This window comes from Babylonia areolata, chromosome 14, assembly GCF_041734735.1.
Source record: "Babylonia areolata isolate BAREFJ2019XMU chromosome 14, ASM4173473v1, whole genome shotgun sequence".
NCBI lineage: Eukaryota > Metazoa > Mollusca > Gastropoda > Neogastropoda > Buccinidae > Babylonia > Babylonia areolata.
In genome coordinates this window covers 17,854,852-17,881,127 of record NC_134889.1, presented here as the reverse complement: position 1 = coordinate 17,881,127, position 26,276 = coordinate 17,854,852, and the positions used below count along the sequence as shown (strand labels likewise).

The window sequence follows — 26,276 nt, the reverse complement described above, 5'->3', positions numbered from 1 at the left end:
CATATACACCCAGGGGATCCAAAGACCTGAGGACACATAGACCTGGGAGACATGGGAACATGTAGACCTGGGGGGCATGTAGACCTGGGGGACATATAGACCTGGGGGACATGTACACCTGGGGGACATATAGACCTGATGACACATAGAACTGGGGGACATATAGACCCAGGGGACATGTAGACCTGAGGACACATAGACCTAAGGCCACACAGAACTGGTGGACATATAGACCTGGGCAACATGTAGACCTGGGGACACATAGACCTGAAGACACATAGAACTGGGGGACATATAGACCTGGGGAACATGTAGACCTGAGAACACATAGACCTGAGGACACATAGACCTGAGGACACATAGACCTGGAGGACATGTAGACCTGAGGACACATAGACATGAGGACACATAGACATGGAGGACATGTAGACCTGAGGACACATAGACCTGGAGGACATATAGAGCTGAGGACACATAGACCTGGAGGACATATAGAACTGAGGACACATAGACCTGGAGGACATATAGAGCTGAGGACATATAGAACTGGGGGATATATAGACCTGATGACATGTAGAACTGGGGGATATATAGACCTGGAGGACATATAGACCTGAGGACACATAGACCTGGAGGACATATAGAGCTGAGGACATATAGAACTGGGGGATATATAGACCTGGAGAACATATAGACCTGAGGACATGTAGAACTGGGGGATATATAGACCTGGAGGACATATAGACCTAAGGACAAATAGATCTGAGGACACATAGAACTGGGGGATATATAGACCTGGGGGTCATGTAGACCTGAGGACAAATAGATCTGAGGACACATAGAACTGGGGGACATACAGACCTGGTGGACATATAGACCTGGGAGAAACATAGACCTGGTGGACATTATAGACCTGAGCTGAGGACACATAGACCTGGTGGACATATAGACCTGGGAGACACATAGACTTGAGCTGAGGACACACAGACCTGGGGGACATATAGACCTGAGCTGAGGGCACATAGACCTGGTGGACATATAGACCTGGGAGACACATAGACCTGAGCTGAGGACACACAGACCTGGTGGACATATAGACCTGGGAGACACATAGACTTGAGCTGAGGACACACAGACCTGGTGGACATATAGACCTGAGCTGAGGACACATAGTCCTGGGGGACATATAGAGCTGGTGGATAGATAGACCTGGGGGACATGTAGACCTGGGGACACACAGACCTGGGGGACATATATGGAAGACGGCGAAGACCACCTAAAAAGACCATGACTGGCAGAGATTTGAACACCTGCAGTGCAAGACAAGGAAGGCCTGCCGCTTAGTGCACTCTACATACATCTCTTCCCTGATCACAGAAAAAGGCGACGCAGTGGCAGTATGTGAAGAGTAAGAGATGCGACACAACTGGAGTGGCTCCACTGAAGAAAGCGGGCGTAATATACAGCGACCGCTCAGCGAAGGCCAACGTTCTAAACGAGCAGTTCTGCTCCGTCTTCACTGAGGAGGACCTGAGAGAGATCCCGGAACTAGGCGAGAGCCCCTACGCAAACATGCCTAACATCATCATCTCTGAAGAGGGCGTCCAGACAACATTCCCTGTCGCCTCCTTGTTACAGTAGTTCAGGAACTGGCCCCTGCACTTGCCCACCTCTTCCGCAGACTATCCCTTGCCACTGGAAAAATACCTGAAGTCTGGTGACATGCTACAGTCCATCCAGCATACAAGAAAGGAGATCGGAGCTCCCCAGCAAACTACCGTCCCATCTCCCTGACATCCGTCTGTGGCAAATTGATGGAACACATTAGTTGAAGTGCCATCACATCACACCTTGACAAGCACAAGATCATTGTCGATGCCCAACATGGATTTCACAAAAGAAGATCCTGCAAATCACAACTGATCCTCACAGTGGATGACCTGGCAGCAGCGCTTGCTGAGGGAGGACAAACAGATACCATGTTGCTGGACGTTTCGAAGGCCTTTGACAAGGTGCCTCACCGCCGCCTCCTTCTCAAACTCTGTCCCTACAGAATCCGTAGACAAACACTTCGCTGGATTGAAGAGTTCCTCAACAACAGAACCCAGCAAGTGAACGTTGAAGGACTGATCTCCACCATCGGCCAAGTGACCTCTCAGTGGGGTTCCTCAGGGACCTGTCCTTGGCCCGACTCTGTTTGTCATCTACATTAATGACATCAACAAAAACATAGACAGTCAAAGGTCCGTCTGTTTGCCGATGACACCACCGTGACAAGGAAGAAAAATCCCTTCCTTACCACCTACTTTCTGTATAATGAGGAACTCCAAAAGGTGGAGAAAGCCAAATACCTGGGTGTCGAGTTGTCTTAAGACCTTCACTGGGGAGCACACATCCAGGCCACAACAGCAAAGGCAGACAAGACGCGCCTTCATAAATAGAAACCTGAGAGGATGCCCCTACACCACCCAGACAGCATGCTACAAGGAGCTTGTGAGGCCCATCCTAGAATATGCTGCGCCAGTCTGGGACCCCCCCGCAACAGTATCTGACAACCAACCTGGAGATGGTACAACACAGATCAGCTTGGCGATTCAAGTTATGCATGACTTCCACCACACCACCAGTCCAACCGAGCTTATCACCAGGCTGGAACTCGACCCCCTCAAACTGCACCGCATTGCAGCCAAGGCCACCATGATGTACAACTGAGATCATGGGTAGTTTGGTTTAGGTGGCATCCTGGGAAGGTACCCTAGTGCAGACACTTAGAGCTGTCCAAACTGAAGCCACCCGGAGAACTTGAACTACAGGTACCCTTCTCCCGCACTGGCACAGGTATTCCATATAAGTTATAATCTCAGCCATTTCCCCTCAGTCTTTCAAGATAAGGACTGAGGCCTCAGTGGCTGCGAGCCTCAGACACAGTATAGGTACAGGACAGATTTTTTTTTTTTTTTTTTGACTGATGCTGTATGGGGCCCGGGTTCCCCTGGCTGAACTAAGGAGCTTAACGGTCGTACACAGACATCAGTCATCTAGAGCGCACCCCCTTATTGTGGATTGTTGCCCTGTATTAACTGAGGGATTACCACAGGATCATATAGACAAGACAAGACAAGAGCTGGGAGACACGAATACCTGGGGGACACACAGACCTGGGTACACACAGACCTGAGGACACACAGACCTGAGGACACACAGACCTGGGGACACACAGACCTGAGGACACAGACCTGGGGGACACACAGACCTGAGGACACACAGACCTGGGGACACACAGACCTGGGGACACAGACTTGGGGGACACATAGACCTGAGGACACATAGGCCTGAGGACACACAGACCTGAGGACACATAGACCTGAGGACACACAGACCTGGGGACACATAGACCTGAGGACACACAGACCTGGGGACACACAGACTAGGGGGACACATAGACCTGAGGACACATAGACCTGAGGACACACAGACCTGAGGACACACAGACCTGGGGACACAGACTTGGGGGACACATAGACCTGAGGACACATAGGCCTGAGGACACATAGACCTGAGGACACATAGACCTGAGGACACACAGACTAGGGGGACACATAGACCTGAGGACACACAGACCTGAGGACACATAGACCTGAGGACACACAGACCTGGGGACACACAGACCTGGGGACACATAGACCTGGGGACACAGACTTGGGGGACACATAGACCTGAGGACACATAGACCTGAAGACACACAGACCTGAGGACACATAGACCTGAGGACACACAGACCTGGGGACACATAGATCTGAGGACACACAGACCTGAGGACACACAGACTAGGGGGACACATAGACCTGAGGACACATAGACCTGAGGACACACAGACTTGGGGGACACATAGACCTGAGGACACATAGACCTGAGGACACACAGACCTGAGGACACACAGACTTGGGGGACACATAGACCTGAGGACACATAGACCTGAGGACACACAGACCTGAGGACACATAGACCTGAGGACACACAGACTTGCGGGACATATAGACCTGGTGAACTGCTCCCATGGGATAGACATTTTCAATGAATTATTGGATGCATTTGATTTGACAGGTTTATTTCTTGTCTGACATCGACAGCTATGAAGAAACGCTGACTAAATCAAACAGGTGAAGAAATCTGAACTGAATTGATATGACACGATGCCCCAACTCTTCCCGAGTCGTTTCGGTAGGTCACCTAAAAAAAGAAACAACGATCATCGTTTTGGTAAATAGATGTTTCAAGGGAGTTAACCGATACATTCAAACATGGCGGCTGTGTTTGTTGGGGAGGTGGCAGAGAACAACTGAAGAAAATTACATTTCTCCCCTCACCAGCGATGTGAGTATAATATGTATTCTTAAAAATATTTCGTTACGTACTCATACGTGATTTGCAATACAAAAAAATGTGCATTATATTCGGTACTCAATGACTATTAATGATATTAGATTCTAGATGTGGACATAAGTTGGCCTGCGGGTAAAAAAAAACACAGCGAATTTCCTTTACACGGTTCGTTACATCGACGAAATGCGAATGTTGTCCAGAATGGCTGTCCCCATCTATCCAAACAAGTGTTCGTTTTGTGAATACATCGGATACTAACTGACATCCACACTTTTTACAGTCAAATGCACTGACACAGTCTTGACAGTGGCAAATAGTGACGCACCTAAGTATCATTAGTATACGCGTGCGCTCTCTCTCTCGCTCTCTCTCTCTCTCTCTCTCTCTCTCTCTCTCTCTCTCTCTCTCTCACTCACACACACACACACTCTTCACATAATGCATTTAAAAACACATTGTGCACACATACAACGCACACACACTTGATTGCACACAACACTACACATTCAAACATGTTGTATCCACATACACTTATATTCATATGTGCACACACACAGTGCACACGTGCACTCACACACACATACACAATACACACACTCTGACACTGTCTCTCTCTCTCACACATGCAAACACACTGACATGCATACATTCACATACAGAGCTGAGAGTGAGAGATACTTTATGACTGAAAAGTTTGGGAATTTTACATTGAGGAAAATGTGCACATCATTAGGAAACTGGATTGTTAAATCTATTATACCTAATAAACTGAAATGCTAAACAATTCTATAAAGATTTTACAATATATGTACACATGGGTATACATACAGAGTGAGACACACATGTGCTGACTTAAATTATGAACACACACACACACACACACACACACACACACACAGAGAAGATGATTCTTGCACACACACTGGAGCGTACTAATTGACATGTACAAAGTCAAACACACAGGCACATCACACACAGAAAAAAGAATTAAGTGATTACAAGAGAGTGTACAGGTGATTGCTTTCCATCTGAACCTGTCATCTGTGTGGTGTGGTATTTGCAGATGCAAGAAAGATGATGCAGGGACGGTACTTCACTTTGATTCTGGCTGTTGTCACCTTTGTCGTCACCTGCATCTGTCTGCATCTACTCACAGAGCTCTCCCAGCTGGATGGCGCTCGACTCAAACTGGGTACTTCACACAACTTTTGTTTGTGTATGTGTGTGTGTGTGTCACTGTGTGTGTGTGTGTGTGTGTGTGTGCGCGCGCGCGTGTGTCACTGTATCAGTGTGTGTGTGTGTGTGTGCTTCACATTGCTGAAATGAAAAACTTGAAAAGTTAGGTTACAAAAAGAAATTGTGTTGTTTTCTTCCCTTGATTTAATGTCTTTTCACTTTAAGTGATATAAGATGTATAATGTGCAATAGAGTATGTGTGTCTGTATGTGTTGTGTGTCAGAGAGAGCTGTGTAAAGATTGAAGGAAGAGTAACCTGCGTTATGCATCTGTTGTGTGTCAGAGAGAGCTGTGTCCAGACTGCAGGAAGAGCAGCTTCCCATGTCCAGCCGACAGCTGTCTTCCTCTGATGAACAGGTATGTTGGATAGATCTTATATTCATGTCCAACTACGACCACCAAAAAAGCAGTGGAGGCAACTGCTGTCCCATCCTTCCTTCCATCCCATCCATCCGTCCCATCCTTCCTTCCATCCATCCCTCCATCCATTCTTCCTTCCACCCATCCTTTCTTCCATCCATCAGTCCACCAACCCACCCATCCTTCCATCCCATCCATTCTTCCATCCATCTATCCATCCTATCCTTCCATCCACCCACCCTTCCTTCCTTCCTTCCATCCCATCCTTCCTTCCACCCACCCACCCATCCATTCGTTCTTCCATGCCATCCATTCAACTACCCATCCATCCTTCCATCCCACCCACCCATTCATCCTTCTTTCGATCCCATCCATCCACCTACCCATCCTTCCTTGCATCCATCCATCCACTCACCCATCAGTTCAGCCATCTCATCATTCCATCCTTGCATCCATCCATCCTCACTTCCATCCATCCTCCCTTCCATCCTATCCATCCATCCATCCACCCCAGCTTGAGGAGCCACAGTTTGGTGATGATGACACAGTGCTGATCTCCATTCATACATCTTATAACATATACATACATTACTTACATCATTTCTGTCACATGTGGTTTTGTTGTCCCATCACAACAGTTTGATGATGATGACACAGTGCTGATCTACATTTGTGCATCAATACACACATACATTACACACATTATTTCTGTCATGTCATGGTTGTGTTGTCCCCTCAGGAAGGACCACAGTTTGGTGATGATGACACTGTGGTGATCTACGTTCATATATGTATCGGTATACACATACATCACATACATTATTTCTGTCACATGTGGCTGCGTTGTCCCATCACCACAGTTTGATGATGATGACACTGTACTGATCTACATTCATACATCAGTATACACATAAATTACATACGTTATTTCTGTCACTTGTTGTGTTGTCCCCTCAGGAAGGACCGCAGTTCGGTGATGATGACACCATAGTGATCTATAACCGGGTGCCCAAGACAGGCAGCACGACCCTGGCAGGCATCATGTACGCCCTGTGCAGCATCAACAAATACTTTGTCATCCACATCGGCATGTTTCACAGCGCCAAGACCATCGCCCTCTCTGATCAGGTCTGGGATGTCAGCTGACATCTTGTATTCTGGACATAGAACAAGTGACATAGAACAAGTTAACTCACTCGGGACGACAAGTTTTCTCCCTTGCTTTTCCCCACAGACGGCCCATTTGTAAGGGTTTTGAAAAAGAAAATTACAAAAAATACAAAATACAGAGTAAGAAAATGAAACTTTCAGAACTGGTTTATTACATGTTGGGCTATTACATAAAACTTTAAAAAAAATCAAATTTCTCATCTTATTTTTACAGTTTTCCCATGTATGTAGAAAATAATGCCAAATTTTCACCCCAAATCACCATACCCATGCTCGCTTTGTGCACTTAACTCACTTTTTTCTTCTTCCTCTTCAGTGTCCGACCCTTCAGTTTGTAGCATTTCAAGTACTTCAGCAACACTAAAATGTTGCCGTTGCTGCCTTGTTTGCTCCACAACATTTTGAGAAGAACCACTTTTGCTAACACTAACAGGCTGGCACATGAGCAGACGACCAGTCAGTGACTTTGTCAGCGTGTGTGCGAGATGGGCCACACATGACAGGGTGGCAAATCATACCATTCGGTTGTGGAGTGACCCAGAATAGTGCACTCTGCTTGGCTAATCACAAAATCACGTGTACAGCACGTGATGGATTTTTATTTTTGGAAAATGCTATTCCATTCCATTCTCCGAATCCGAATACATTTTATGTAGGAATGCTCACACAATCCATCGTCTGGAGAGAGTTAAACCAAAGAGATCCAGTGGTAATGGAATTGAAAAGGAAGAGATCCAGTAATTATAGATTTTAAACTGAAGAGACCCTGTATTAATGACATTTAAACCAAAGAGGTCCAATATTAATGATATTTGAACCAAACAGATCCTGTATTAATGACATTTAAATGAAGGACATCCTGTATCGATGATGTTTGAACCAAAGAGATACAGGAAAAGCTGATTAAAATGCTTTTTGTTTCTTCCCTAGATGCGCTTCATCAACAACATCACAACGTGGCAAGAAAAGAAACCAGCGCTATATCACGGTCATATGGCCTTCATCGACTACAGCAAGTAAGTACTGGTCTGCAGCAAGCAGTATTCTGTTTTATGGTGTTTGTCAAGCATTGGTCTGCAGCAAGCAGTATTCTGTTTTATGGTGTTCATCAACTACAGCAAGTATTTCTCAGTTATATGGTGTTCATTGACAATGGCAAGTAAGTTGTTGGTCTGTTTTACTGTGTTCGTTGATGGTGGCAAGTAAGTAGATGGTCCGTTTTATGGTATTCATTGACAACAGCAAGTATGAGCTGGTCTGTTTTACTCTGTTCATTGACAACAGCAAGTATGTAGCTGGTCTGATTTTCTCTGTTCATTAACAACAGCAAGTGTGTCATTGGTGTGTTTTACTCTGTTCATTGACAACAGCAAGTATGTAGCTGGTCTGTTAAACTCTGTTGTATGGTTTGTATGGTAAACTGACGTCTGATACAAACAGCAAACTATATATGGTAAACTGACATCTGATACAAACAGCAAACTTTGTATGTTTAACTGACGTCTGATACAAACAGTAGACTTTGTATGGTTAACTGACCTCTGATACAAACAGTAGACTTTGTATGGTTAACTGACCTCTAATACAAACGGCAGACTTTGTATGGTTAACTGACCTCTGATACAAACAGTAGACTTTGTATGGTTAACTGACCCCTGATACAAACAGTAGACTTTGTATTGTTAACTCACATCTGATACAAACAGTAGACTTTGTATGGTTAACTCACATCTGATACAAACAGTAGACTTTGTATGGTTAACTGACGTCTGATACAAATAGTAGACTTTGTATGGTTAACTGACCTCTGATACAAACAGTAGACTTTGTATGGTTAACTGACCCCTGATACAAACAGTAGACTTTGTATGGTTAACTCACATCTGATACAAATAGTAGACTTTGTATGGTTAACTGACGTCTGATACAAATAGTAGACTTTGTATGGCCAACTGAAGTTTCATACGAACAGCAAACTTTGTATGGTAAACTGATGTCTGATACAAACAGTAGACTTTGTATGGTTAACTGACCTCTGATACAAACAGCAAAATTTGTATGGTTAGCTGACCTCTGATACAAACAGTAGACTTTGTATGGTTAACTGACATCTGATACAAACGGTAGACTTTGCATGGTTAACTGATATCTGATGCAAACAGTAGACTTTGTATGGTTAAATAACATCTATGCAAACAGTAGACTTGTATGGTTAAATAACATCTATGCAAACAGTAGACTTTGTATGGTTAACTGACGTCTGATACAAATAGTAGACTTTGTATGGCCAACTGAAGTTTCATACGAACAGCAAACTTTGTATGGTAAACTGATGTCTGATACAAACAATAGGCTTTGTATGGTAAACTGAAGTTTGATTTGAACACCAAACTTTGTATGGTTTGATACAGAGCCTGATACAGACAGCAAACTTTGTATGGTTTGATAGATGGGTGCAATAACTGAGTGGTTAAAGTGTAGGACTTTCAATCTGAGGGTCCCGGGTTCGAATCTCGGTAACGGCGCCTAGTGGGTAAAGGGAGAAGATTTTTCCAATCTCCCAGGTCAACATATGTGCAGACCTCCTTGTGCCTGAACCCCCTTCATGTGTATATGCAAGCAGAAGATCAAATACACACATTAATCTGTAATCCATATCAGTGTTCGGTGGTTATGTGCGTGACCCAAATTAATTTATTTTCCAGGTTTGGAGTGAAGAAAACCGCTGTATATAAACTTGGTGTGTGACCCAAATTAATTCATTGTCCAGGTTTGGAGTGAAGAAAAAAACGCTTTATATAAACTTGATGTGTGACCCAAATTAATTCATTGTCCAGGTTTGGAGTGAAGAAAAAACCGCTTTATATAAACTTGGTGCGTAACCCGCTGGACAGACTGGTGTCCTACTATTACTTCACACGCAACGGGGACGACATCCGACCCACCAAGGAGAGGATGAAGGAACGCACAAGGGAGGTAAGTGAGGGGTATCACAGTGACTTACTGTGGACTGGTGGTAACGCGTCCGCCTTTGAAGGCAGAGAATCGGAGCGCATTGGATCAAATCCCACACTCGTCAGTATTTTCTCCCCCTCCACTGGACCTTGAGTGGTGGTCTGGATGCTAATCATTTAGATGAGACGATAATCTGAGGTCAAACATCATCGGTTATCACAATATCAGTAATTATAACAGAAATTGATAACATGTTCTGTTAATGTCATGTCAGTGTTGTTTCCAACATCATCAGTTATAATTAATTACAACAGAAGTTGTTGACATGTTGCAGACCTTTGATGAATGTGTGGAGAGAGATGGAGAAGACTGTGATCCTGTCAATCTGTGGCTACAAATTCCTTACTTCTGTGGTCACATCTCGGAGTGCTGGTCAGTGTGTGTGTGTGTGTGTGTTTACATGGGAGAGAGAAAATGTATATTTCCTTGAGGTAGAGTGTGTGTGTGTGTGTGTGTGTGTGTGTGCGTGTGCAAGAGAGAAAGAAAATGTATATGTGTGTGAGGTAGCGTATGTGTGTACATGTGAATAATCATGTTCTACAGACCCGTGGTTGTTGACCGGCATTGCCTTAAACCACCACCACTGACAGCAGTTTCAGCCGTGGTTCAGGAGTTATTGCATAATCATAAAGGTTAAAGTAATGTTGTTGATTGGCTGAAGTGACTGGTTATTCTGATGTGAGACTTAATCCTTTTTGTTACACAGCTATACATATACAGGAAACTCCCACGTCCAATTTTCATCGGCAGTTTGCAGCCTGTAGTTAAAGGGAAATGACCTACTTTGTTTCTCTGTGTCTTCTAGAATGTTTTAAGATTGTTCACATCCATTGGACTTGTATGGTCTTTTGTGTATGACTCATAGGCAGTAGTAAATTCCTAAGTCACTTGCAGACATATTTGGTCAGAATGGTGGTATCTAGCAAAGATCAGTCTCAGCTCATTTTTTTGAAGGTTTACAGCCTTAGAAGTGGCTTAGAAAATACTGAAAGATATGGACAGTGGGGAAGAAAACCTGTATAGTGGAGAGGGTGGTGATTCAGGTGCAGATCTGGATTATATGATAAGTCACAACCCACTTTCAGACTTAGTGACATAGAGTGAAAGTAACAGTGATGTAAGTTGTGTGCCCAAGACTGTTCAGTCTATGTTGGTAGCACTCCAGGGGTAAAGTTACAGTGAACATGAAGCAGTTGGCAGGCAAGGACTGTCACTGTACATGTATATGCAGCTGGAAAGGGAAGGGGGGTGAGGAGAGGGGAAGTAAGTCAGTGGCAGTGACTAGGCAGACAGTGGTGTGTGTGGTGTCAGGGTAGGGGGCAGTGAAGAAGGTGTGTGTGGTGTGCGGTGTCAGGGTGGTTTCAGTGAACATGGTGTGCGATGTCATAGTGCCAGGCAGTGACTTGGCGCTGAACAAGGTGTGATGTGATGTGTGATGAGCAGTGTGTGTGGTGTGTGAAGTCAGTGAACAGTGTGTGTGATGTGATGTCATGGTGCCAGGCAGTGACTTGGCGCTGAACAAGGTGTGTGATGTGTGATGTCAGTGAACATTGTGTGAGATGTGTGATGTCAGTGAACAGTGTGTGTGATGTATGATGTCAGTGAACAGTGTATGTGATGTATGATGTCAGGGAACAGTGTGTGTGATGTGTGATGTCAGTGAACAGTGTGTGAGATGTGTGGTGGGTGCCCGGCAGTGATTGGGCACTGAACAGTGTGTGTGATGTGTGATGTCAGTGAACAGTGTGTGTGATGTGTGATGTCAGTGAACAGTGTGTGTGATGTGATGTGTGATGTCAGTGAACAGTGTGTGTGATGTGATGTATGTCAGTGAACAGTATGTGTGATGTGTGATGTCAGTGAACAGTGTGTGTGATGTGTGATGTCAGTGAACAGTGTGTGTGATGTGATGTCATTGTGCCAGGCAGTGACTTGGTGCTAAACAAGGTGTGTGATGTGATGTATGATGTCAGTGAACATTGTGTGTGATGTGTGATGTTAGTGAACAGTGTGTGTGATGTGTGGTGGCATGGTGCCCAGCAGTGATTGGGCACTGAACAAGGTGTGTGATGTGATGTGTGAAGTCAGTGAACAGTGTGTTTGATGTGATGTCATGGTGCCAAGCAGTGACTTGGTGCTGAACAAGGTGTGATGTGATGTGTGATGTCAGTGAACAGTGTGTGAGATGTGTGATGTCAGTGAACAGTGTGTGTGATGTGTGAAGTCAGTGAACAGTGTGTGCAATGTGATGTTAAAGTTCCAGGCAGTGACTTGGCGCTGAACAAGGTGTGTGATGTGTGATGTCGGTGAACAGTGTGTGTGGTGGCAGGGTGCCTGGCAATGACTGGCCTCTGAACAAGGTGTGTGATGTGATGTATGATGTCAGTGAACAGTGTGTGTGATGTCAGTGAACAGTGTGTGTGATGTGTGGTGGCAGGGTGCCAGGCAGTGACTGGGCACTGAACAGTGTGTGTGATGTGATGTATGATGTCAGTGAACAGTGTGTGTGATGTCAGTGAACAGTGTGTGTGATGTGATGTATGATGTCAGTGAACATTGTGTGTGATGTGATGTATGATGTCTGAACAGTGTGTGTGATGTCAGTGAACAGTGTATGTGATGTGATGTATGATGTAAGTGAACAGTGTGTGTGATGTATGATGTCAGTGAACAGTGTGTGTGTGATGTCAGTGAACAGTGTGTGTGATGTGTGATGTCAGTGAACAGTGTGTGTGATGTATGTCAGTGAACACTGTGTGATGTGATGTATGATGTCAGTGAATAGTGTGTGTGATGTATGATGTCAGTGAACATGGTGTAGGATGTGTGATGTCAGTGAACAGTGTGTGTGATGTATGATGTCAGTGAACAGTGTGTGTGATGTCAGTGAACACTGTGTGTGATGTCAGTGAACACTGTGTGATGTATAATGTCAGTGAACAGTGTGTGTGATGTGATGTATGATGTCAGTGAACACTGTGTGTGATGTGATGTATGATGTCAGTGAACACTGTGTGTGATGTATGATGTCAGTGAACAGTGTGTGTGATGTCAGTGAACAGTGTGTGTGATGTATAATGTCAGTGAACAGTGTGTGTGATGTGATGTATGATGTCAGTGAACACTGTGTGTGATGTGATGTATGATGTCAGTGAACACTGTGTGTGATGTATGATGTCAGTGAACAGTGTGTGTGATGTCAGTGAACACTGTGTGTGATGTGATGTATGATGTCAGTGAACACTGTGTTTGATGTGATGTATGATGTCAGTGAACAGTGTGTGTGTGATGTGATGTATGATGTCAGTGAACACTGTGTGTGATGTCAGTGAACACTGTGTGTGATGTGATATATGATGTCAGTGAATACTGTGTGTGATGTATGATGTCAGTGAACAGTGTGTGTGATGTGATGTATGATGTCAGTGAACACTGTGATGTGTGATGTCAGTGAACACTGTGTGATGTATGATGTCAGTGAACAGTGTGTGTGATGTGATGTATGGTGTCAGTGAACACTGTGTGTGATGTATGATGTCAGTGAACACTGTGTGATGTGATGTATGATGTCAGTGAACACTGTGTGTGATGTGTGATGTCAGTGAACACTGTGATGTATGATATCAGTGAACACTGTGTGTGATGTGATGTATGATGTCAGTGAAGACTGTGTGATGTATGATGTCAGTGAATAGTGTGTGTGATGTATGATGTCAGTGAACAGTGTGTGGGATGTGTGATGTCAGTGAACACTGTGTGTGATGTTTTATGTTGGTGAACAGTGTGTGTGATGTGATGTATGATGTCAGTGAACACTGTGCGATGTGTGATGTCAGTGAACAGTGTGTGTGATGCATGATGTCAGTGAACAGTGTGTGGGATGTGTGATGTCAGTGAACACTGTGTGTGATGTGTGATGTCAGTGAACAGTGTGTGTGATGTATGATGTCAGTGAACAGTGTGTGTGATGTATGATGCCAGTGAACACTGTGTGTGATGTGTGATGTCAGTGAACAGTGTGTGTGATGTATGTCAGTGAACAGTGTGTGTGATGTGATGTATGATGTCAGTGAACACTGTGTGTGATGTATGATGTCAGTGAACAGTGTGTGGGATGTGTGATGTCAATGAACACTGTGCGTGATGTGATGTATGATGTCAGTGAACAGTGTGTGGGGTGTGTGGTGGCAGGGTGCCTGGCAGTGACTGGGCGCTGAACAAGGCCAAGCAGAACGTGCTACACCACTACCTGCTGGTGGGTGTGACGGAGGAGCTGGAGGATTACATCCTTGTGCTGGAGACAGTGCTGCCTCGGTTCTTCAGGGGGGCTTCACACCTCTACAGGACAGGTGGGTTGTGTGTCTGTGTGGGTGTGGCTGTCTTTCTGTGTGTCTGTGTGTTTGTCTCTGTGTGTGTGTGTGTGTGTGTGTGTGTCTAGAGACAGTGCTGCCTCGGTTCTTCAGGGGGGCTTCACACCTCTACAGGACAGGTGGGTTGTGTGTCTGTGTGGGTGTGGGTGTCTTTCTGTGTGTGTGTGTGTGTGCAGAGACAGTGCTTTCTCGGTTCTGCAGGTGGGCTTCTCATGTCTAAAGACTGGTAGGTTTGTGTGTGTGTGTGTGTGTATTTGTGTGTCGAGACAGTGCTGCCCTGGATCTTCATGGGAGCTTCTTACCTGTACAGGACTGGTGGTGTGTGTGTGTCTGTATGTGTGTGTGTGTGTCTCTGTGTGAGTGTGTGTGTATGTGGAGACAGTGCTGCCTCGGTTCTTCAGGAGGGCTTCACACCTCTACAGGACTGGTGGGTTGTGTGTCTGTGTGGGTGTGGGTGTCTTTCTGTGTGTCCGTGTGTGTGTGTGTGTGTGTGTGTGTGTGCAGAGACAGTGCTGGCTCAGTTCTGCAGGGGGCTTCTCATGTCAACAGGACTGGTAGGTTGTGTTTGTGTGTGGAGACAGTGCTACCCTGGATCTTCAGGGGAGCTTCTTACCTGTACAGGACTGGTGGTGTGTGTGTGTGGGTGTGTCTGTATGTGTATGTGTGTGTCTGTGTGTGAGTGTGTGTGTGTGTGGAGACAGTGCTGCCCCAGTTCTTCAGGAGGGCGTCTCATCTCTACAGGATGGGTGGGTTGTGTGTGTGTGCGTGGGTGTTGGTGTGTCTGTGTCTGTATATGTGTGAGTGTTGGTATGTGTGTGGGTATGTGTGTCTGTATATGTGTGGGTGTTGGTGTGTGTATATGTGTGGGTGTTGGTGTGTGTGTGGGTATGTGTGTCTGTATATGTGCGGGTGTTGGTGTGTGTGTGTGCATGGGTGTTGGTGGGTGGGAAGATGTGAACGTTGGTTGGTGTTGGTGGGTGTGGATGTGTGTTGATGAGTGTGGATGGATGAGTGTTGGTGGGTGGATGGGTGTTGGTGTTGGTGAGTGTGGATGGGTGTTGATGAGTGTGGATGGGTGGGTGTTGGTGGGTGTGCGTGTTGATGAGTGTGAATGGGTGGGTGTTGGTGAGTGTGGATGGGTGGGTGTTGTTGAGTGTGGATGGGTGGGTGTTGGTGGGTGTGAGTACTGGTGAATGTGTGTGGGTGTTAGTGAGTGTGGGTCGGTGTTGGTGAGTATGGATGGGTGTTGGTGAGTGTGGTTTGGTATTGGTGAGTGTGGGTGGGTGAGGGCGGGTGTTGATGAGTGGGTGGTGTTGGTGAGTATGGGTGGGTGTTGGTGAGTGTGTAGGTGGGTGAGGGTGTGTGGAGACCATGCTGCCTTGCTTCTTCAGGGAGGCTGCACACTTCTACAGGACTGGCTGTCTGTGGGTGCGTGGCTGTGTGTGCATGGGTATATATGTGTGGCTGTGTGTGTGTTGGTGTATATATATATATATATATATATATATATATACGAGGGTCATTCAATAAATAAGGTGAATTTTTCGGTATAAGGACTTCTAATACAGATAGAAGCTTACTTTTTTTTTGTTTTTGTTTTTTGTTTTACTTCTTTTTCACATGGATTTAATTTGTTTTGCAGATTAAAAAAAAAAATTTGAGAGTTTCGGCGATTAACAAAGATGGCCGACCAAGAAGCATGCTCCAGGATTGAACAGCGGTCAGTTATCAAGTTTTTGGTTGCTGAAGGGTGCAAACCAGTTGAAATTCATAGGAGAATGTCAACTGTGTATGGTGCCATATGTTTCAGCCGAAAAAATGTCTACAAGTGGGCTAAATTGTTTAAAGAAGGACGGAGCAGTGTTGAGGATGAAGACAGGCCTGGAAGGCCTACAGAAGTGAGGTCTCCTGAGGTGATCGAATCAGTCAATGACCTCATTCAGTCTGACAGAAGGGTGACAGTGGATGACATTGCAAGGACTTTGAGCTTATCTGTTGGGACAGCACACAAAATTGTCCATGATGACCTTGGCTACTCGAAGGTCAGCTGCCGGTGGGTGCCAAAGATGCAAGGCCTCACACAGCAGCCCGAACGGTGCAGACCATCAACGAGCTGGGCTGGGAACTGCTCCCTCATCCCCCTTACAGCCCAGACCTTGCCCCTTCAGACTTTCACCTGTTTGGTCCCTTGAAAGCGTTCAAGAGAGGCACGAAGTTTGAAAGTGACGATGAAGTCAAAAGTGTTGTGAGCGACTGGCTGAGACATCAGTCCAAAGATTTTTACGCTGAGGGAATACGGAAGCTTGTGCACAGATGGAAAAAGTGTGTGACAGTGCTGGGAGACTACGTTGAAAAAAAAAAAAAAAAAGTAAGCTTCTATCTGTATTAGAAGTCCTTATACCGAAAAATTCACCTTATTTATTGAATGACCCTTGTATATATATATATATATATATATATATATATATATATATATATATATATATATATATATATATGTGTGTGTGTGTGTGTGTGTGTGTGTGGTGTGTGTGTTGCTGTGTGGTTGTGTATGTGTATATGTGTGTGTGGCTGTGTATGGTTATCTGCGTGTGTGTGTCAAATGCTGTAGCTGAGTAGTTAACATGTTCCTGACCACAACCGACATGTTGACGATGATGGCTGCTAGTGCTACTCTCAGTTTTGGCTGTTGCCTTAGACAACAAAGGTTTTAAGTTCGCTGTTTGTATACTTGAAAAAAGATTGTTAATATGCGTGTGTATAGTGTGACTTGAGGTTAACTGACAAGCTGTGGACTGAAATTGAGATTTGCTGATTTTTGAGGAGTCATTCCAGGACATTATGCAGTAAGTAATGCAGCGTATGCACAAATTGTTCTGTGAATAAAAATTTTGTGGCTCCTTTCACCTTCTTTCTGTTCTGTGTTGTCGCAAATTATTGATTAAATGCACATGCCCCCAGTCAATATCAGTCTTCTTTGTTGTGTATTACTATTTTTACCTTCGCCTTGTAGGCAGCCATACTCTTGTTTCCAGGAGGGTTCATGCTGGGTATGTTCTTGTTTACATAACCCATTGAATCTTGACATGTATTACGGGATCTTTGATACGCATATATAATCTTCTGTACGTGTTTGTAATGGATGTGTTCTGTTGTAATGTATGAATGTGTTCTGTTTCTTGTAAAATGAGGATGAATGACCTTTTTTTTTTTTTTTTTTTTAAATCTCTTATAATTGGTATATTCCACTAGAGTATAAAGATGATGTTGGTTCTATGCTTTCTCTCTTATCCTTCATGTCAGCAGATCTGCCAATGGAAACATCACCAAAAAAGGAAGAATAAAAAAAAAAGAAGAAAAGATATGTATTGGAAGAAAGTGTGTAAAGACAGGTGAGAACAAAGATAAGGCATGTATAGGAAGAAAGTGTGTAAAGACAGGTGAGAACAAAGATAAGGCATGTATAGGAAGAAAGTGTGTAAAGACAGGTGAGAACAGAGATAAGGCATGTATAGGAAGAAAGTGTGTAAAGACAGGTGAGAACAAAGATAAGGCATGTATAGGAAGAAAGTGTGTAAAGACAGGTGAGAACAAAGATAAGGCATGTATAGGAAGAAAGTGTGTAAAGACAGGTGAGGACTAAGATAAGACATGTCTAGGAAGAAAGTGTGTAAAGACAGGTGAGAACAAAGATAAGGCATGTATAGGAAGAAAGTGTGTAAAGACAGGTGAGAACAAAGATAAGGCATGTATAGGAAGAAAGTGTGTAAAGACAGGTGAGAACAAAGATAAGGCATGAAAAGGAAGAAAGTGTGTAAAGACAGGTGAGAACAAAGATAAGGCATGTATAGGAAGAAAGTGTGTAAAGACAGGTGAGGACTAAGATAAGACATGTCTAGGAAGAAAGTGTGTAAAGACAGGTGAGAACAAAGATAAGGCATGAAAAGGAAGAAAGTGTGTAAAGACAGGTGAGAACAAAGATAAGGCATGTATAGGAAGAAAGTGTGTAAAGACAGGTGAGGACTAAGATAAGGCATGTATAGGAAGAAAGTGTGTAAAGACAGGTGAGAACAAAGATAAGGCATGTATAGGAAGAAAGTGTGTAAAGACAGGTGAGAACAAAGATAAGGCATGTATAGGAAGAAAATGTGTGAAGACAAGTGAGAACAGTGTCAGGGTGTGTGTGCAGGGAATTCCCATCTACGCAAGACAGCGCAGAAAGTGCCCCCCAAGCCAGAGACCATCAGCAAGATACATGAGTCGCCCATCTGGCAGATGGAGAACGATTTCTATGAGTTTGTGCGTGAACACTTCCACTACATCAAGGAGCAGCTGTTTGAAATGGACGACTTTGGTCAGCTGAGAGAGAAGGCACATCGCTTTCAGTACGAGAAAATCAGACCCAGTTAAGGGCCTTTGGAAGCGTATGTGAGTGGGTGTGGGTGTGGGCGCGCATGAAAAGGGTGTGGAAGGTGTGTGCATGTGTGTGCTTGGGACGTGTGGGGAGGGGTCTGCAATCAGCTGTGTCAGTTTGAGTGTCATCGTCTGTGTTCCCTCCTTGCCATCATTGTCACCTCCATACAGGCTGTATTCTGCGCAGACTTGCAAAAAAGCAAGTCTGTTTTCTCCCTTTGTTGTCGTTCTACCAGTCATCAACATGTTAGGAGCCTGTTAGCTCTGGGTGGGATTTTTTGTTTGTTTGTTTGTTTGTTTTTTAGGGGGGGTGGGGGTGGGGGTTGTCAGTTTGTAGAAAACCATGACTGCCATCAGGTTTACATGCAGCCAATTTGAATACAGAGAGAGAGAGAGAGAGAGTGTGTGTGTGTGTGTGTGACCTGCCATGACAGTTATGAGGGTGTGATAATGTTTGTCATGGCTTATGTGAAAGATGAGGTTATCAGGGTGTGAATATGTCTGTCATGAGTTAGGTGAAAGATGGGGTTATCAGGTTGTGATTATATCTTAGGTGAAAGGAGAGATTATCAGAATGTAATTATCATTTCCAACAAAATTATCATGAAAATCAGTATTCTTTTTTTTTTCTTCCTGTATAGGATTGTATATTTTTTAATTATTTAAGTATATTTTTTGTAAAGGCATGTGTACTTACACATTTTTGTGCTATAGGAAAGATGTGTTGTAGGCTGTGGAATAACAGTCACACAGATTGTGGCAGGTGAGCCTGTGTGTGTGTGTGTGTGTGTGTGTGTGTGTGGACAATGGCTTGAAGAGTGAGAGGGAGGGGTGATATTTCTAACCTGAAACAGAATCTCACCACGGGAGGGTGCAGAGACTGCTGTGTCATTGCTGAGACAGACTTTTGGGGCCGAAGTTACTGCCTTCAAGTTCGCTGAGACAGACTTTTTAGGCCTGAGATCCTTTCTCCACACTACAAGGTCTTTTCTCCCTGGCTCTTCGTTGTTGTTTTTCATTTTTGTGTTTTTCGAATTTTGTGTCCACTCTTGATGACATGCAGCTATATTGTGTTTGGTTAGCATCAAGTCCATTTTGCTGAGTTTTTGTTGTTTTTTCTCAACCCCCCCCCCCCCCCCCCTTTTTTTTTCCCCCAAAGGTGGAGGCTGGGGGTCAGTTTGTGTTATGATTTTTAGAACACTTCTAAATTTTGCTCTGACACGTTTTGATGTGTTAGAGTAGGTGTGTGTATGTTTGTGTGTCACAGTATGTTTGTGTGTGTGTGTGTTTGAATGGGAATTTGTCAAGCTGGTTTTTATGACTTTTGGTGCTTTATTTGGGCTTGATTATACATATATGTTTTTGAATTTCATTTCATCTTTCTTGCCCCCCACCTCAGTATAAGTTACCCCCCCCACCCTCAACCCTTCTTTCTCACTTATGAGATTTTCTTTGCTTTGTGAATGAGTGAGAGGGAGATAAAGAATTCTCCCATCTTTCCATTTCTAACTGGAGATGTATGATAATAGGATTTTACTGGCACGCACATTTGGAAAAAAAAAAAAAGTGTTAGCGCACAGAAGATAGCAGTTACCAGTCATTATCCTCTTAGAACTTCGCCTTTGACTGAGGATAGGCACTCTTTAAGTATCAGAATATTGCCTGGACAAGTTTTATTTTTAAGCAAGGTGTTGAGCTTCACAAATTCACATAAGCATGACCTGAGAGTGTGAAATTCAGTCAAGAACTTGGGGTGTGTAGACTAAGACTGGAGTATGATACGTGTTCGATGCATATTGTCTTTTCTGTGGTTGTTGTGTGTGTTTCAGATCACAACTTTTCAGTGTTGTCTTTCTTTTTCTTTTTTTTCTCATGTCTCTGCAACATTGTTTTCAACAGTGATAGAAATGTTGCTGACCTGCACTTGTTTTCCTTCACAAAGCAGATGTATTGACCCTGTGTTCTGTGTGTGTCCTACTGAAGGCTTTTTGCTCCTGCCGTTAGTGTTCATTCTGCCCTTCCTTTCACACACCCTTTCTGAAGCTTCATGTTGTGCAGTCCTTCTAACATGGCTTCAGTCAAAGCCTGGTTTGTTTGCACACGCACAAGGTCAGAAGTTGAACATTGAAGATCCCCAGATCTGTGTCAGTTCTGACTGGGTTGTGAAACTGGAAAGTTCCCTGCATGTTGAACATTGAAGATCTCCAAATCCATGTCTGTGTTGACTGGGTTGTGAAGCTGGAAAGTTCCCTGCATGTTGAACATTGAAGATCTCCAAATCCATGTCAGTGTGAAACTGGAAAGTTCCCAACATGTGTCTGACATGTCCACAGTGCTGGAGTAAAAAAAAAAGTACCATGTGCAGGAACAGCTAACAGCTGGACAAGTGCAAACGCAGAATAACATATTGACCTTCAAGAACAGATGTTTACTGAAACTGTAGACACTTGCAAGTTTTCATGTCTCTTGCTGTTCTTCAGACCATGCTCAGGAAGCCGCCTGAGTGTGTACATCATTTCCTGTCTGTGTTCTGTGTGTACAGGGTGTACATCATTTCCTGTCTGTGTTCTGTGTGTACAGGGTGTACGTCATTTCCTGTCTGTGTTCTGTGTGTACAGGGTGTACGTCATTTCCTGTCTGTGTTCTGTGTGTACAGGGTGTACGTCATTTCCTGTCTGTGTTCTGTGTGTTCAGTGTGTATGTCATTTCCTGTCTGTGTTCTGTGTGTTCAGTGTGTATGTCATTTCCTGTCTGTGTTCTGTGTGTACAGGGTGTACATCATTTCCTGTCTGTGTTCTGTGTGTACAGGGTGTACGTCATTTCCTGTCTGTGTTCTGTGTGTTCAGTGTGTATGTCATTTCCTGTCTGTGTTCTGTGTGTACAGGGTGTACATCATTTCCTGTCTGTGTTCTGTGTGTTCAGTGTGTATGTCATTTCCTGTCTGTGTTCTGTGTGTACAGGGTGTACGTTATTTCCTGTCTGTATTCTGTGTGTTCAGTGTGTATGTCATTTCCTGTCTGTGTTCTGTGTGTACAGGGTGTACATCATTTCCTGTCTGTGTTCTGTGTGTACAGTGTGTATGTCATTTCCTGTCTGTGTTCTGTGTGTACAGTGTGTATGTCATTTCCTGTCTGTGTTCTGTGAGTTTATATTGCTGTGTGCACATCACTTCCTGTCTGAGTTCATGGTGCACATCATTTCCTGTCTGTGTTCTGTGAGAGTATATTGCTGGGTGCACGTCATTTCCTGTCCATGTTCAGGGTGCGCGTCACATCTTCAGGGTGCACATCATTTCCTGTCTGTGTTCTGTGAGAGTATATTGCTGGGTGCACGTCATTTCCTGTCCATGTTCAGGGTGCACGTCACATCTTCAGGGTGCACATCATATCCTGTCTGTGTTCTGTGAGTGTGTATTGCATGGTGCACATCATTTCCGTTCTTCACCATCCTGTCTGGAAGCCAGCAGTGCACAGTGAATGGTTCCCCTTCCAGTTCTCCAGTTTGAATGTTTTGTGAACTTGACAACACTGACATACATTTTGAATGTTTTGTGAACTGGACTACACACTCATGTAAAGTGATGGCTTGGAGGTAATGCGTCTGCCTAGGTAGTGAGAAAATCTGAGCGCACTGGTTCGAATCACAGTACAGTCGCCAATATTTTCTCCCCCTCCACTAGACTTTGACTGGTGGTCTGGACACTAGTCATTCAGATGAGATGATAAACTGAGGTCCCGTGTGCAGCATGCACTTAGCGCACATAAGAGAACCCATGGCAACAAAAGGGTTGTCCCTGGCAAAATTCTGTAGAAAAATCCACTTTGATAGGAAAAACAAATAAAACTGCATGCAGAAAAAAAAAAAGAAAAAAAAAAGGGTGGCTCTCTCAGTGTAGTGACACACTTTCCCTGGGGAGAACAGCCTGAATTTTACACAGAGGAAAATCTGTTATGACAAAAAAAGAAAAAAAAGAGAGAGAAATACGTTTTGAATATTTTAAAAGATTTGTGAAATCGTACTGTGAGGTTTGCATGGAAGAGGGGTGATTTTTTTTTTTCTTTTTAATGTATATACTTTAACCTCCCTCTTCAATTCGTAATGTAAATAGATGACTGACATGTTTGAATTTATGCCCACCTGAATAAGACTGGCATTTTGTTGTCGTCAGCAAGGTGATGACAGTTAATGGATGTACTGGGACAACAGTTGTTGGGTGTGCAAGTGAGGGAAAGTGTTTGTTTATAAATGAAGGCTTTATGTGTGTGTATGTGAATCTTTCTGTGCATATGTACATGTCTTTTTTCACCCTCTTCCCCCACCACCCCTGTTTCTCTGTCAGAACCCCTGGCCACTTTCATGTCTTGTGTCTTCATTCTTAGGTTTGTAAGCAGTTTCATGATCTAAGTGTATATTCATTTCTTGAATACCATCTGTATATTACAGATTATATAGAATCCCGTGAGTCTGTTTTGTTGACTGACTTTGTGTAAGTTTCTTTTTTTTTTCTTTTTTTTAAACTAGTTTGATGTGAACTGACTTGATGTGTTATATTAATGCGATATGTGTGTGGTCTGGCATGCATGCAGTTTGACGGGGAGAAAGATGGAATTTTTGTTGTTGTTGATCAGCGTCCTCCCCCCGGCCCCCCCAATGACTTGATCTAATCATGGAGGATACAAGAAATCCAGTAACATTTGTACATACAATTTTTTGCCCAGTGTTCCAATGTCAAGTCATCATATTTCAATTACTTATGTATATTTTGTATAGTTTTTCGCCTTTTTGCATCTTTAAGAGAACTTTTTCAAATTTTTTTTTATAATAATCCATTTTGCTTTACTTTTCACTGCTAACTTGTTTTTTGGCTTGTTTTTTTTCTGATGAAAAAGTATTGACAATGTCAGGGTTTTATTAAAAGTAAGGAAATCAGGGCACAGTTGCTGTATATAATATATAAATGGGTTTATGCTGTGGCTTGCTGCGCAAGAGTACGTCTTACGTGTGGACCCTTTACCTCCTTAGTGCAGGTGTTTCAGTGTAGTATATGTGTACTCATAATCCAGAGAGGACAAGTGTCTTTACATAAGTGTGCTTGTGTGTGTGTATGTGTGTGTGTGTGTGTGCATGCATCCGTGTGTACGTGTGCGTGTATGATTTTAGATAACATCTAAAAAATCCTTTCCTTCAGAGAATGTAATTTTAAGAGTGTTTTGTGAACAATGTTGTAACTTTTTACACATCAGCCAGAATTTCACAGAGAAATCTGTTGTGACAACAAAGTAATACAATATCATTTGGCCAACCAGGTAAGCACACCCACCTGTGGGAGATGTCGAGGGTTGTTCTGTATGTACAGTATCCCCACTGTCTGGAATCTGTGTTAGAAACTGTTCTGTTGATGGCTGCAGTCACTGTGACTCAAATGTGACAGTTCTGTTGATGGCTGCAGTCACTGTGACTCAAATGTGACAGTTCTGTTGATGGCTGCAGTCACTGTGACTCAAATGTGACAGGATAGAGTCTGTGCTAGAAACTGTTCGTTCTGTTGATGGCTGCAGTCACTGTGACTCAAATGTGACAGGATAGAGTCTGTGCTAGAAACTGTTCTGTTGATGGCTGCAGTCACTGTGACTCAAATGTGACAGGATAGAGTCTGTGCTAGAAACTGTTCTGTTGATGGCTGCAGTCACTGTGACTCAAATGTGACAGGATAGAGTCTGTGCTAGAAACTGTTCTGTTGATGGCTGCAGTCACTGTGACTCAAATGTGACAGGATAGAGTCTGTGCTAGAAACTGTTCGTTCTGTTGATGGTTGCAGTCACTGTGACTCAAATGTGACAGGATAGAGTCTGTGTTAGAAACTGTTCGTCTGTTGATGGTTGCAGTCACTGTGACTCAAATGTGACAGGATAGAGTCTGTGTTAGAAACTGTTCGTTCATGTTGAATGGCTGCAGTCACTGTGACTCAAATGTGACAGGGATAGAGTCTGTGCTAGAAACTGTTCTGTTGATGGCTGCAGTCACTGTGACTCAAATGTGACAGGATAGAGTCTGTGCTAGAAACTGTTCGTTCTGTTGATGGCTGCAGTCACTGTGACTCAAATGGTACAGGATAGAGACTGCTAGAAACTGTTCTGTTGATGGCTGCAGTCACTGTGACTCAAATGTGACAGGATGGAATCTGCTAGAAACTTAGTTGTCTAACAAATCCTTCATCCATTGTAACACCAGCAACTGACTTCATCTTGTCTTCACCAGTGTCAAGATGTCCCCTGTGGGGATGCTGGAGGTTTTTCAGTATAGATAGCATCAACCGGCTTCTGGAAAATCTCTGCTAGAAATTTCCTCTTTTCTGTTGCTCTTTGTTCCTGGGTTGTTGTTTTTTTTTCTTCTTTTTTTAAATTTTTTTATGTATCTGCCGTCTTGTCCTATTTGTGCCTATCAGGGCCATTCTCATATATTTGTTCTGGAGAGCTTTGGATTTTGTTTGTCTTTAGCGTTCATCTCAATTTGATAATAAGGTATTTTTACTTTATTGTATTTTTGTGTGCCACAGTTGCATGCTGGCATTTTTTGGTTTTGTGTGTCTGTTATTATATAGCTTGTTGTGAACTATATGTAATTATTTTTAGTAGTTTTGTTGGGGTTTTTTTTTATCCTCAGGGGGAACTTTTTGACAGAATGGTCAATGTCAGAGGCATGTCCTAGGCTTGTCACGTGTATGAATGCCACTGTACTTTGCCGGATTTTCTTTTCAAGGATTTTAATTTATTTTTAGTTCTCTCAGGTTTTACAAAATTGTTATTGGTTTGTTCAGTCTAGACATGGCCCTTTCTGGTCATCTGCACTGTAATTAAGTCAGCACTAAAGCAGACCAAAGTTCTGAAGGGGACAGACCAACAGTTCTGAAGAAATCAAGTAAGCAAACAGACCAACAGTTCTAAAGAAAACAAGTAAGCAGACAGACCAACAGTTCTGAAGAAATCAAGTAAGGAGACCAACAAATGTGGACAAACCAGTAATCACAGTGGCAACAAAAGCTGAAGATGCGTCCACAGCTGAAAGTCTTTCAAGCGTGTAGATCAATCACTTTTCTCTTCAGTTTCTCACCATCACAATAAATTAATAGAATTGTGCAATAGTGCGAGTGTCATGGGTGAATCTGTTGTAGATTTTTTTTTTTTTTTTTTCTTTCATTGTGAAATAGTTTCTTCCAACAGATTTTCAGCTGATTAGATGAAGACTCACTGTTTTCTTTTGATTTTTATGTTTTATTCAAAGGGAGCAAACATTTCACATGATCCGTCTATAACTTGTTTTTGATTCAAC

The 26,276-nt window shown here is 43.5% G+C and overlaps 1 protein-coding gene across 2 annotated transcripts; it reads left to right on the top strand.

The window, feature by feature from the left end:
* The first annotated feature begins 4,275 nt into the window (after positions 1-4,275).
* On the top strand, positions 4,276-25,835 carry LOC143289878 (heparan sulfate 2-O-sulfotransferase 1-like). Of its 2 annotated transcripts, none has more exons than XM_076599085.1 (10): positions 4,276-4,374; positions 5,447-5,575; positions 5,903-5,976; positions 6,937-7,107; positions 8,080-8,165; positions 9,987-10,125; positions 10,439-10,536; positions 14,356-14,513; positions 18,724-24,377; positions 24,926-25,835. In XM_076599085.1, exons 2-9 carry the CDS (start codon positions 5,458-5,460, stop codon positions 18,942-18,944), a joined length of 1,065 nt encoding a protein of 354 aa, XP_076455200.1. In that variant the 5' UTR covers positions 4,276-4,374; positions 5,447-5,457; the 3' UTR covers positions 18,945-24,377; positions 24,926-25,835. The 2 variants fall into 2 exon arrangements, with proteins under 2 accessions (XP_076455200.1, XP_076455198.1); XM_076599083.1 differs by having other exon boundaries at positions 18,724-24,418.
* Positions 25,836-26,276: the final 441 nt, after the last annotated feature.

Bases quoted from the DNA above. Each gene is read 5' to 3' on its own strand.
- LOC143289878 (XM_076599085.1), top strand. From the start codon at position 5,458: ATGATGCAGGGACGGTACTTCACTTTGATTCTGGCTGTTGTCACCTTT. The intron at 10,537-14,355 runs GTCAGTGTGTGT...GTGTGGTGGCAG, and splicing joins GGTCACATCTCGGAGTGCTG to GGTGCCTGGCAGTGACTGGG. The intron at 14,514-18,723 runs GTGGGTTGTGTG...GTGTGTGTGCAG, and splicing joins TTCACACCTCTACAGGACAG to GGAATTCCCATCTACGCAAG.